The sequence below is a fragment of the Nerophis ophidion genome, linkage group LG13 (assembly GCF_033978795.1).
Source record: "Nerophis ophidion isolate RoL-2023_Sa linkage group LG13, RoL_Noph_v1.0, whole genome shotgun sequence".
In the NCBI taxonomy this organism is placed as follows: Eukaryota; Metazoa; Chordata; class Actinopteri; order Syngnathiformes; family Syngnathidae; genus Nerophis; species Nerophis ophidion.
The window spans coordinates 30,765,368-30,778,876 of record NC_084623.1 but is presented as its reverse complement, the minus strand read 5'-3'; the positions used below and the strand labels follow the sequence as shown (position 1 = coordinate 30,778,876).

The window sequence follows — 13,509 nt, the reverse complement described above, 5'->3', positions numbered from 1 at the left end:
GCTAGCCCGTTTCCATACTCAAACGATGTTGCTTCAGCGCGAGATAAAAGTGAAGTTTCCTTGAACTCACAAATACTAAAACAATTAATTTACTGGTGACATGGCATAAGATGAAGTTGATAAGGTTGACTTTACACTCACCATAATGTTCACCATGAAGTCTTTCTTTTGACAGGCCCTCGCTGTTAAGTTTTCCCAGTGCAAACTAACGCAGTATTTGTCATTGATAAAACTTTTGGCGTATCAAAATTTACAACCAATAAAAACGCAGTAAACAGGGACGGAAATTTGACCCGGCAAATATAAACAAAATAAAACACTGGCGGAAAGCGATAATAAATAAAATAAAATTAAAAAAAAGCAAACTGGGCGGTTAAAAAAAAAAAGGAAAATCTTCTTCCGGAATTGCGCGTCTTAGATGTAAATATAAACGGAATACAATGATTTACAAATCATTTTCAACCCATAATCAGTTGAATATGCTACGTAGACAACATATTTGATGTTCAAACTGATAAACATTTTTTTGTTTGCAAATAGTCATTACTTTAGAATTTGATGCCAGTTGGGAAAGGTGGCAATAAATACTGATAAAAGTTGAGGAATGCTCATCAAACACTTATACGGAACATCCCACAAGTGTGCAGGCTAATTGGGAACAGTTGGGTGTCATGATTGGGTATAAAAGCAGCTTCCATGAAATGCTAAGTAATTCACAAACAAGGATGGGGTGAGGGTCACTAATTTGTAAAGCAAATTGTCGAACAGTTTTAGAACAACATTTCTCAACGAGCTATTGCAAGGAATTTAGGGATTTTACCATCTACGGTCCGTAAAATTGTCAAAAACCTCAGATAATCTGGAGAAATCACTGCACGTAAGCGATGATATCACGGACTTTTGATCCCTCAGGTGGTACTGCATCAAAAACCGACATCAGTGTGTAAAGGATATCACCACAAGGGCTCAGGAGCACTTCATAAAACCACTGTCAGTAACTACAGTTGGTTGTTACATCTGTAAGTGCAAGTTGAAACTCTACTATGCAAAGCCAAACCCATTTATCAAAAATATCCTGAAACGCTGCCGGCTTGGCTGGGCCCGAGATCATCTAAGACGGACTGATGCAAAGTGGAAAGGTGTTCTGTGGTCTGACGAGTCCACATTTTAAATTATATTTGGAAACAGAGGACGTGGTGTCCTCCAGAACAAAGAGGAAAATAACCATTCGGATTGTTATAGGCGCAAAGTTCAAAAGCCAGCATCTGTGATGGTATGGGGGTGTATTAGTGCCCAATACATGGGTAACTTACACATCTGTGAAGGCACCATTAATGCTGAAAGGTCCATACAGGTTTTGGAGCAATATAGGTTGTCATCCAAGCAACGTTATCATTGACGCCCCTGCTTATTTCAGCGAGACAAGTGTTACAACAGCGTGGCTTCGTAAAAAAAGAGTGTGGTTACTTTCCTGGCCCACCTGCAGTCCAGACCTGTCTCCCATCGAAAATGTGTGGGGCATTATGAAGCGTAAAATACGACAGCGGAGACCCCGGACTGTTGAACGACTAAAGCTCTACATAAAACAAAAGAAAGAATTCCACTTTCAAAGCTTCAACAATTAGTTTTCTCAGTTCTTAAACGTTTTTTGAGTGTTGTTAAAAGAAAAGGTGATGTAACACAGTGGCGAACATGCCCTTTCCCAACACTTTGGCACGTGTTGCAGCCATGAAATTCCAAGATAATTATTATTTGCAAAAAAAAATAGTTTATGAGTTCGAACATCAAATATCTTGTCTTTGTAGTGCATTCAATTGAATATGGGTTGAAAAGGATTTGCAAATCATTGTATTTCGTTTATATTTACATCTAACACAATTTCCCAACTCATATGGAAACGGGCTTTGTATATTGTACATTAACTTTCTGTATTTGTATGTGAAACAGCAATAGCTATCCTCCATGAAAACGTACTTTGTATGATCGCATTCATTTTGTCTTAAATTCCAGTTTAGAGAAGTATTTAATTTTTGATACAGTATATAATCCTCCATATTGGCAGAATCATTAATTTAATCCAATTTCAATCCAAAAAATCAAACAATATTTTTGCGTTTGACAAAAAACAACCACAAATGCTGGCTTACTCTAATAAAAATGCCATGTTTGTTATAAATGCAGTTAATAAAAAGAAATGAAAAAAGTGCTGGCTTCTGCTGGAGAGACCTGTGTATGCTAGCTTGAGCGCCCCCACTTCTTCCATTGTGGCGAGTCAGAGTACTGCTGAGGCATTGAACTGCAAGTTGACATTATATATCGCCCCCTAACTTGAGGCAGAGGTACCTGCTGCTTCAAGACCTGCCTTTACCACGTGGCAACAAACATGCGCCCCCTCGCACGCACGCCCAATACACACTGTGTGTAGCCGTGGAGGCACTACCTGTGTCTGCCTCATTTCTCATCTGCGGCATTGTTTTGATCAGGAAACATGGAATTTCCATGATTTTGACCATGAAAATTATCAAAATATACAGGAACCACACCAAAATCACATAAAAAGCATAAACCAAAAGAGAAATATTAAACCTTATTTTATTTTATTACTTTGTTTTGGAACATATCATGGTTAAGGCTTCTTGTGACAGCATGTCACTGATATATAGGTATGTATATACAGTAGATAGATGTGTGTATATATATATATATATATCTATCTGTGTTGGCCCTGCGATGAGGTGGCGACTTGTCCAGGGTGTACCCCGCCTCCCGCCCGATTGTAGCTGAGATAGGCGCCAGCGCCCCCCGCGACCCTGAAAGGGAATAAGCGGTAGAAAATGGATGGATGGATATATATATATATATATATATATATATATATATATATATATATATATATATATATATATATATATATATATATATATATATATATATATATATATATATATATATATATATGGGGGATGAGGGTAATCAGAGTCACCCACCTCTTCAACGCTCATTTTTTCAGTATATGTGCTGTTCTCGGAGCCAGCAGCATTGACAGGCTCGCACACACTATCCCACTCTTTCGTTTGCGAGAGAGAAGCACCTCCTACTGACTCTTACTAACTTCAGATTGGGCAGTGTGTGCAGATCTCAGGCACATAGCTAATTTCAATATGGTTTGGTATTGTTACTGGGGCGTGGCATTTGCGGGGTCTGGGCATGCCTAGCCACACACACATCTGCAGTCAATTCCTCGTTGATTGGGATGTAAAAAAAGAAGTGGACTTGGATTAGTGCGTGCGAACTCTTTATTACGTCTCAAATTTTGCTTGCGTATGCTGTAGGACTGCAAATCTTTGGGTGTCCCATGATTCGATTCAATATCGATTCTTGGGGTCACAATTCGATTCAAAATCGATTTTTTTTCAATTCAACACAATTCTCGATTCAAAAACTATTTTTTTTCCCCAGATTCTAAAGGATTCTCTATTCATTCAATACATAGGATTTCAGCAGGATCCACCCCAGTCTGCTGACATGCAAGCGGAGTAGTAGATTTTTGTAAAAAGCTTTTATAATTGTAAAGGACAATGTTTTATCAACTAATTGCAATAATGTAAATTGGTTTTAACTATTAAACGAACCAAAAATATGACTTATTTTATCTTTGTGAAAATATTGGACACAGTGTGTTGTCAAGCTTACAGTTGTGATGAAAATTGTTCAACCCCCACACAATTTTGGTATTTTAGCAAGTTGGACATTTATTTCGTATTTTGTTTATAGTCATATCAAATAAAGATGCATAAATAGACAAATGCAACTTGAATTACAACATTATATTTTGTAACATACCAAACAGTCTAATTTCTCTTAATATCTCATTGACAAAATTATTCAACCCCTTGAAGATCATAACTCTTAAGAACAGAATTTGAATAAGGTCTTTTCAATCTAGGTGTTTTCAGAACAGAATTTGAATAAGGTCTTTTCAATCTAGGTGTTGAAAACACCTGTAGATGTGATTAGAACCATAACGAGCAACAATTAAACTGATTGAAAAAGACTGTGATGCTCAGCTTCTTGTAGATGGTCAATGGTGTATTTGCAACATGGTGAAGTCCAGGGAGTGGTCAAAGAAGTCAGGAGAGGAGGTAATTTCTCCTCATAAGAAAGGATGTGGATATAAGAAAATAGCAAAGACATTACACATTCCAAGAGACACAGTTGGGAGCATAATTTGCAAGTTTAAAGCTAAAGGCACAGTGGAGACACTACCTGGGCGTGGTAGAAAGAGGATGCTGTGTGCAACTGCTGTCCGGTATTTGAAGCGTACAGTGGTGAAAAACCCCCGGGTAACAGCTGAGGAACTACAACAGGACATTGCAGAGGGGGCAACGCAGGTTTCGTCCCAGACAATAAGGCGCGCACTACGAGATGAAGGCCTCCATACCAGAACTCCCAGGCGCACCCCACTTTTGACTACCAGGCACAAGAACAATTGACTCCAGTATGCCTAAAAATCATCCGGACAAACCCCAAAGGTTTTGGGAAACTGTTCTATGGAGTGATGAGACAAATGTGGAACTATTTGGGCCTATGAATCAACGTTATGTTTGGAGGAGAAAAAATTAAGCTTACAAAGAGAAGAACACCTTGCCTACTGTCAAGCATGGTGGGGGGTCAATCATGCTCTGGGGCTGTTTCTCTGCCTCACGTACCGGGAATCTCCAGCGCGTTCAAGGCATTATGAATTCTATTCACTACCAGGATATATTAGTTGCAAATGTCATGAAGTCAGTGACGAAGCTGAGGCTTGGGAGACGTTGGACCTTCCAACAGGACAACGATCCCAAACATACCTCCAAATCAACATCAGAGTGGTTGCAGAAGAAGGGCTGGAAGACTCTGGAGTGGCCTTCACAGTCGCCAGACATAAATCCTATAGAAAACCTGTGGTGGGACTTGAAAAATGGCAGTTGCAGCACGCAAGCCCAAGAATATGAATGAACTGGCCGTTTGAAGGATGTAATTACTGCCAAAGGGTGTTCTACTAAGTACTAAAGATGCATGTAACTAGGGGGTTGAATAATTTTGTCAATGAGATATTAGGAAAAATGGCCTTTTTTGGTATTTTGTAAAATACAGTGTTACAATTTAAGTTGCATTTGTCTATTTGACACATCTTTATTTGATATGACTATAAACAAAATACGGAATAAATGTCCAACTTGCGTAAACACCAAAATTGTGTGGGGGTTGAATAATTTTGACCACAACTGTATGAGATGCGATGCAAGTGTAAGCCACTGTGACACTATTGTTCTTTTTTTTTATTTTTATAAGTGTCTAATGATAATGTCAATTAGGGATTTTTAATCACTGCTTTGCTGAAATTATAACTAATATTGATACTGTTGTGGATAATCATTTTTGTTTCACTACTTTTGGTTTGTTCTGTGTCGTGTTTGTGTCTTCTCTCAATTGCTCTGTTTATTGCAGTTCTGAGTGTTGCTGGGTCAGGTTTGGTTTTGGAATTGGATTGCATTGCTATGGTATTGCTGTGTATTGTTTTGTTGGATTGATTAAAAAAAAAATAATAGATTCAAAAAAAAAGAGAATCGATTCTGAATCGCACAACGGGAGAATCGCGATTCAAATTCAAATCGATTTTTTTGTCACACCCCTAGTATGCTGTTACCTGGATTTCAACGTACGCCAATTTGTATTAGGAAATTCATGCAACTCTTATTACGTGAAGCCCCTGGTCTGCATGGAAGAAGGACAAAGACCAAAGGGATCAGTGTTGCTATTTTAACAACTTTTTCGCTACATTTAACAAGAAATTCTCCTTTAGCTACACTTTATTGGGAAAAAATCTAGTGGAGATTCTTTTGGCGACTCTTTCATGAAAGCACGTATTGCTCTTTTCAATAAGCAGCGACTGCGTCCCTCCCATCTACAAATTACAGGTCGCTCAATTTTGTTTGGCATTATAAAAAAAGAAGCAACAAAAGGATTGTCAGTTTTTTCTAAACATTTTTGTGCTTTTAATATTGTTATTCACTTTTTACAATTGTGTCATGGCCAATTATGAATATTTTACGATTACATCATTACTTTCGTCAAAAATGTGGTTCATTATAAATCGGTACACAGTGAGAGAGCCAGAGTCAGACTGAACCGTCCTTAATAAATTGAAATTATAAATCTCACACATTGGTCGAGCCTTCTTCACTTTTAGCACACATACTTTTCCTTTTATGTTGACATGTCCATCATAACTTTCTCCATTTAAATGTGTAACCTCAGCCCCACTTGTCAGTCCTGTCTTACTAGCTTTCAGTTGGACTACACTTGATGATTCTCCTCATGGTCATCAGCAGTTAGACAATTCAAATGTATCAAACAACTTGAAATGAGACCCGATGTAATCCACAAAAGCTCAGTTAATTGCAGTAATACACTACAAATGGTGGCTTTTATTTGCCGAAGCAAACATGCCAGTGTGAGCGCAGGGCAGCTGGGAACAGGTGAAAGAAATGACCCCACCCTGCATGTTTTTAATGGCATGGTGGTTCTTAAGTCAGCTGTGGATTAAATTAATTTGCATTCTTACTCTGTGAATTTGTGTATTTAGGTTAAGTTCTGAGTGAAACTGACTTTGACTTACGGTATGCTTAATAGGTATGACACCGGTAAAGATGGCTTCATTGACCTAATGGAGCTCAAGCTCATGATGGAGAAGCTGGGGGCCCCACAGACCCACTTGGGCCTCAAGAACATGATTAAAGAGGTTGATGAGGACTTCGATGGAAAACTGAGCTTTCGAGAGGTGCGTGTGTAGTCAAACATTTGTGTTTTTACACTTACAGTGGCTTTAAAAGTGGTTTTATGTGTTAAGGTTGCGGTCTATTTAATAATTAGAATAGTGAGCTGAAACGTAGATGAGGGGAGGAAATGCCTTTGGTGCATGAATTTAGCTACAAAAGATTACACTTAAGGAAGTAAGCTCCCAAAACAAACTGAAGTTATGTTCATGGTTTACAAACAAAAGACAGTCTATTTTTAGTAGGTGTGTATGAACAGAGATAATATATTTAAAAATGTAATATATAATATTTGCATTTGATTGAATGAATTATTGGAGACATTAGTAAAACATGACTTTGTTCTTACGGACAAGCACAGAGATCAGATGATTCTTTTACTTGGTGAAGACCTCTAGATTGTCCCTGAATGAATGTCTCTCTTTGATAATATACCTAACCTACCATAAAGGTTCTGAACTGTTCATAGCTTTCAATGATGTACAACGTCGTTTTGCATGATATGCTAACTCCTAAAACAAACCTTGTGCGAGAGAAACACTGTGTACTCTTCAAGCATTTTCAGTCGTGAAAAAGAGCTTCACACTGCAGGTTTCATTGCACAAATCATATCACCAAACATATAAAAGCGTGTGTTTTGTAGACCAACAACTGACATCCAACGAAAGGACACATAAGGCTCTAAACGATTGCTAATGTTTCCCAAAGTTTCTGTTGATTTTCCGGAGAGCAGCAGCTGGGGAGCTGCAGGAAGACAGTGGCCTGATGGCACTGGCCAGGTTGTCTGAGATTGACGTCGCCACCGAGGGAGTCATGGGAGCCAAAGACTTCTTTGAAGCAAAGGTATGTTTTCTAGTACTTAGCTAGACAAGTGACTGTAATTAGTGTTCCTTTGATTATGGCGGGAGTTATGTTCCAGACCCCAGTGGGAGTTGAATATCCGCTAAGTAAGGATATATTTGATGATTTATATTAATATTATATGCATATAAGGTCTTTTTAAAACCTCCACGTGACATTATTAACCTTTCACATACACTTATAAACATTTACTACAGTCTTAAACACTTTTACGTACTAATATGGTACACACACACCATACTTCCGAGTGAAGAACAAAGTTCTTGAGAGTAGTTTTTAAGAGACCGTGCTGCTGTCACAACACTTTAAAATTTGCAACACATTCTTTTGCTCCCCTTGTACAGAGCAAACCAAAGATTAATTGATATTGTAATGGCAGCCAGTAGATTTTAGCTTGTAAAAAAGCTACCTTCTTTTAGCAAAGCAATGAGGAGGTTTATTGATTGCAAACTGCTTCCCCTGGGGCTTGGGCTCAGTGCCAGAAGCCTTAGATGGCATATAACATTTGGAGCACATTGTAGGAATTCAAATTCATTCAAATGTTCCCACAAAAACAAAGAAACAACACAAGCAGAGCTTAAGTACAAAGCTTAGCTGAAGCAAATAGGAGGCTCAATATGGCTGTGCTAATTAGCTGCCAGGACAGTGAATAAAAGGTCATCTATTGTGTTTTAGGCCTTTTGAATGATTGTTTTGCATTTGGAGTCCTGATCATCTTTTTTTTTTTTCAGTGTCCATTTTATAGGCCCTAGTTAGGAATTGCCTGCTGCCAATAGTTTTTGCTGACTAAGCACAACTGTGGCACCTTTACGTGGAATACAATACGTAGGATCTAATTGACTACAATAGATCAGGAGTCCTCAACTTTTTTGAACCCACAGACTGGTTGTAGGAGTAGGGATAACCATGGATTAGGGCTACAGGTATCAATTATTGTAGTAATCAAGTATTCTATCGATTAGGTTTGAGTAAAGGAATTCAGCACACTTTGTTGCTTCAATGCATCTTTTAGGGAAAAATACTTGAAATAAACAAGGAATGTTCTGACGACCGTTATTCTTTTTTCTTATAAATGTACATAACATTAAAATTACATCTTTACCATGGGGATATCCCTAGACATTACTTATATATAGAAAAATAAAAAAAGTTAAATGAAAATAAACACAGTATCCAGATGTACACAGTGCATCCAGAAATTATTCACAACGCTTCACTTTATCCACATTTTATGTTACCGCCTTATTTCAAAATTGAATACATTTATTTTCGTTTTCAAAATCCTACAGACAATACCCCATCCATAATTACAATGTGAAAAGTTTTTATTTTTTTTTTATTTTTTTTACCAATTTTATTGAATATTAAAAAAAAAAAACACATTTACGTAAGTATTCATAGTCTTTGCGCAATACTTTGTTGATACACTTTTGGCAGCAATTACAGCCTCATCTATCTCACATCTATCTTTGGGGAGTTTCGTTCATTCCTCTTTGCAGCACCTCTTAACCTCCATCAGGTTGGATGGGAAACATTGGTTTTCATCCAAGATGTCTCTCTACAGTGAAGATTGGTGGTGGCATCATCATGGTGTGGGGCTGTTTTTCAGCAGCAGGAACTGGGAGACTAGTAAGGATAGAGGGAAAAATAAATGCAGCAATGTACAGAAACATCCTGGATTTAAACAAATGCTTCTCAGCCGACCTTATGGAGCTTGAGAGGTGCTGCAAAGAGGAATGGAAAAACTTCCAAAAGATAGAGGCTGTAATTGCTGCCAAAGGTGCATAAACAAAGTATTGAACAAAGGCTGTGAATATTTCTGTACAAGTGTTTTATGTTTTTTTTTGTTTTTTTTAATATTTTCCAAATTAAAGAAATATATATTTTCCCACGATGAATTTTTTTGTAGAGTTTTAGGTCAAAAATTAATTATTCCATTTTGGAATAAAGCTGTAACGTAACAAAATGTGGAAAAAGTGAAGCGCTGTGAATATTTTCCGTACGCACTGTATATAACTAATAATATAAAGAATATTTGAAGTCGTGAAAAAAACACTAAGCAAAAAAGACAAAAAAATATGTGACAAAATTATTTAACAAGTTAACACAGGGACATTTTCAATGGTATTATTCGGAGAAGGGTTGTTTGATTTTAGGATGTACAACTCGTTAGCATTAACTTATAAACTTAAGATTAGGGCTGGGCGATATTGGCTTTTATTAATATCGCAATATGTTTATGACATATTGCGATATACGATATTTTGCCTTGGCCTTGAATGAACACTTGATGCATATAATCACAGCAGTATGATGATTCTATATGTCTACAGTAAAACCTTCTTCATACTGCATTAATATATGCTACTTTTAAACTTTCATGCAGAGAGGGAAATCACAACTAAGTCAATTGACCAAAAGTGTATTTATTATTAAATACTCTTCATTCTCTCGCGGGTGACTTTTTAAATGAAAGAACAAATTAATAGTGCTGCATATTGCTGTTGTCTGCTAAATATCTTCCCGCTTGAAGCCAAACCACTGCCAGATGATATTATTTTGGGCATTTTTTGTTCTTCCTCCATTTGTGATCAGTTTCACACCATCTCTCTCTTGTATTGTCACAAGCTCCGCCCCGCCCCGCCCCAACCTACCTCAGCTAACGTTAGCCATGCTGCTACCTCTCTGGTCGGCGAGAGCGTATGACGCTGCACTCACGAGAGTATGTGACGTATGTAAGAAGGTGGGTTTGTTTTCCGTCTCTGTGAGAAGGAGACGAGAAGGAGTGAGAAACGCCTGTTGTGTGATGCACACAGCTAAAAGCAACTCGACCTGCCTCAGCTAACGTTAGCCATGCTAATAACGTTAGCTCTCGGCGAGAGCGTGTGGCGCTACATACGCGACTGTATGTGACGTAGGTAACAAGGCGGGCTTGTTTTATGTCTCTGTGAGAAGGAGACACAAGAAGGTGTGAGAAACGCCAGTAATGTAATGCACGCAGCTAAAAGCAACTTTTGGAGAACGTATAATCAAATATTACGATATAGTCATTTTTGCACAGAGACAAACCTGCGATATATCGTTTATATCGATATATCACCCAGCCCTACTTTAGATGCTAACTTTTCAACATAACATGTTTGAAAAAAGCATTTGTTAAACAAGTCAAACATAAGATGGCATAAGCTCCCAAAATAGACATTCTTTTTGTTTCTGCTTGTTTGGATGCTTTCTGATAATGTGCTGCATCTTTAATGTAGTCATGTTGTGAAATGCCAGCTATTTGACAGTGCAAACAAACATTTCACCACAATGTCTGTCTTTTTCACTTTTAAATGATCACAAAACCTTTGACAGCTTCTCACATCTTCACTCTTCATTATTTATTATTTGTCCTTATCTCTCCAAGTGGCACTATAAATGATACAATAACATCAGCAACTAATAAGCCTTTTTGAAATAGGAAATATAGTCAGTTGCATACTTGTATACTTGGGATTTTCAACTAAATTGTTTTGGGTTCCATAGTTCCAGAAAGCTAAGGACCTGGGGCAGCACTTTTCCTTTCAGTATTAGTCTTATTTTGTATATTCCAGAGAACCAACATACTCTACAGTATATTTTTGGCAGAGTTACAGGAGCGCTCTGCAGATTTGAAGGATTTGGGCCACCAGTTGAATAGCCCAAATTATATAAGAAGAGAGGACCTTAAATGGAACCTTGAGGAACACTACTAGTATAACTAAAGAAATTGAACAAGTGACTACTGACTGCATCTGATGTGAACGAGCTACAGCAATACCGTAGTTGAATAAATCACATTATATATTTTCTGTGAAAATGTTTGTCTCCGAGGTTTTCAATTGAGCCCGGGTTGCCAAAAGTATCCATGCCAACACAACCTATAAATCTATCATAAAAAAAGGCAAATCCATGGGTCTGGTACAGAAGATGGATGGTTAATATGATGTAATCTCTATATTGTCTTTGCATGCTAAATTCTCTTTGCAATGTGTAGCAGAAAGAATGTCTTTGTGCTCCTATGAAGGGATATTGTTTGTGTGACACCAGATGCAGGCTCTTTCTGTGAGCAGCAAGTTTGAAGCCGAGATTCGAGAGGAGAAAGAAGAACGCAAGAAACAGGAAGTTGAGAAAAAAGAGAGGCAGGCTGCCTTCAAGCAGCTGCAGTCGGCATTCTGCTCATGATAATGCACAGGAAGCAGACGGCAATCCTGACAACGCATGTCCTATCTTTAACAGATTTGAAAACGACATTCGCAGTACTTTGATTCTTAAATTATGTTGCTTAGAATTTGGCACTTTAAAACACTGTTAGGTAGTTATATTAAGTAACACTCACGTCCAATTTGTTATGATCGTGTTAAAAAAATAAGAGTTGAATGGTAAATGCACTACTTGAGAAAGAAAACAATTGGGACTTGTCCAATTTCATATCTCCAGTCTACTATTGTTTCTCTATTCTTCTGTACGTCTCACTATGTACAAGTATTGCATTTTGACCCTCAAGTGAAATTCTTTTCATGTTGTATTTTCATTGACTACTGTTTGTTTTCATAGATCCCTACCTTTGCTCAGTTCATTTCAGATTGTTAATTGGGTATGTAAGGCGTTACGTTGTAGTACGGTCCTGTTGTTTAACTTTTTAAATGTATTTCAAATAACTGTATATTTGTGTGGAAAAGTAATATATTTCAGTAATTACATTTCAATGTACTGGATTAGTTGTGTGGAAGCATTGGGAGCTAGGTCTTATGCAGTGTTGGCTCCTGACTTTGACTCACGTTGAACATTGAAATTCATTGTTACCGATCTATAACTACCCCATTTCTTTCTGTTGGTGACGATTTGTTAAATTTTGCGATTAAGTTGTACATTATTGTGAGGACATCTTCCGGAATTATGTTTTCTCTAGTCCCAAGATAGGGGTGTATTTGAGTAAGGTGTACTGTGATGTAATTATGACCAAATCATTCCTGGCACGTTATTAAGCCGTCCCGAAACAGTGAGAGGGGGGAAAAGCATTTCATTCAATACTTCTCATCATTCCTCTTTAAAGTCAAAGTTTTTGCTTACCATTGATACTATTTGATTTTTCTTAGTGTGCGGATTAAAAAGATGATAATAATAATAACGTGTTGTACAGGCCAACATTAGTTGTTTCTAAATGTGTTTTATTGTTTGTTTTTTGTGCACCCCACATTTAAACCTACGCAATCAACTGTAGCACAAGAGCAATCAAGTAATGTACTTCTGTAAAAGTTAGTTATCCATTATAAGTCTCTCATTCGTCCTTTCAATAATTAATGTTTGTATGTTGTATAACAAAACCTACTGTGCATACATCTCTTATGCTCTTGGGTATTTTGTTGTGGAAAAAAGTATTTTTTCATGTAATAAAAAAAATATATATTTGTTTTAGCAGAGACCTCTACAATATGTTGCCAAACATTAAAATGTTTAGTGAGATCTATTTTTGGGCACCTGAAATATGTTATCATACTTCCTATCAGATTGGGGAGATCATTTCAATAAAGGACTAAACGCACAGATGTTGTGAAACTGTCATTTTTGTACTAAAGTACTATTTGATTTCTTGATTTGACATATGGCAATCCCATCCAGGGTACATTTACCATTGGAAGTCTACCAAATTCATTTTGAAAGTATTCATTAAAAAAACTTTTTTTTTTTTTTTTTTACTTTTCAAATACAAAAATGGCCAAAGCCGTCCATTTCCATCCATTTTCTACCGCTTATTCCCCTTTGGGGTCGCGGGGGGAGCTGTCGCCTATCTCAGCTACAATCGGGC

General features: G+C 37.4%; 1 protein-coding gene across 1 annotated transcript in view; it reads left to right on the top strand.

The window, feature by feature from the left end:
• The window catches only part of efhd1 (EF-hand domain family, member D1), a 34,665-nt gene extending 21,418 nt beyond the window's left edge, over nucleotides 1-13,247 (top strand). Inside the window, exons 2-4 of the mRNA XM_061918754.1 lie at nucleotides 6,676-6,823; nucleotides 7,527-7,661; nucleotides 11,751-13,247. Coding sequence (XP_061774738.1) covers nucleotides 6,676-6,823; nucleotides 7,527-7,661; nucleotides 11,751-11,885 — 418 coding nt within the window. The 3' untranslated portion in view covers nucleotides 11,886-13,247. The remainder of the gene's footprint in view (nucleotides 1-6,675; nucleotides 6,824-7,526; nucleotides 7,662-11,750) is intronic.
• Nucleotides 13,248-13,509: the final 262 nt, after the last annotated feature.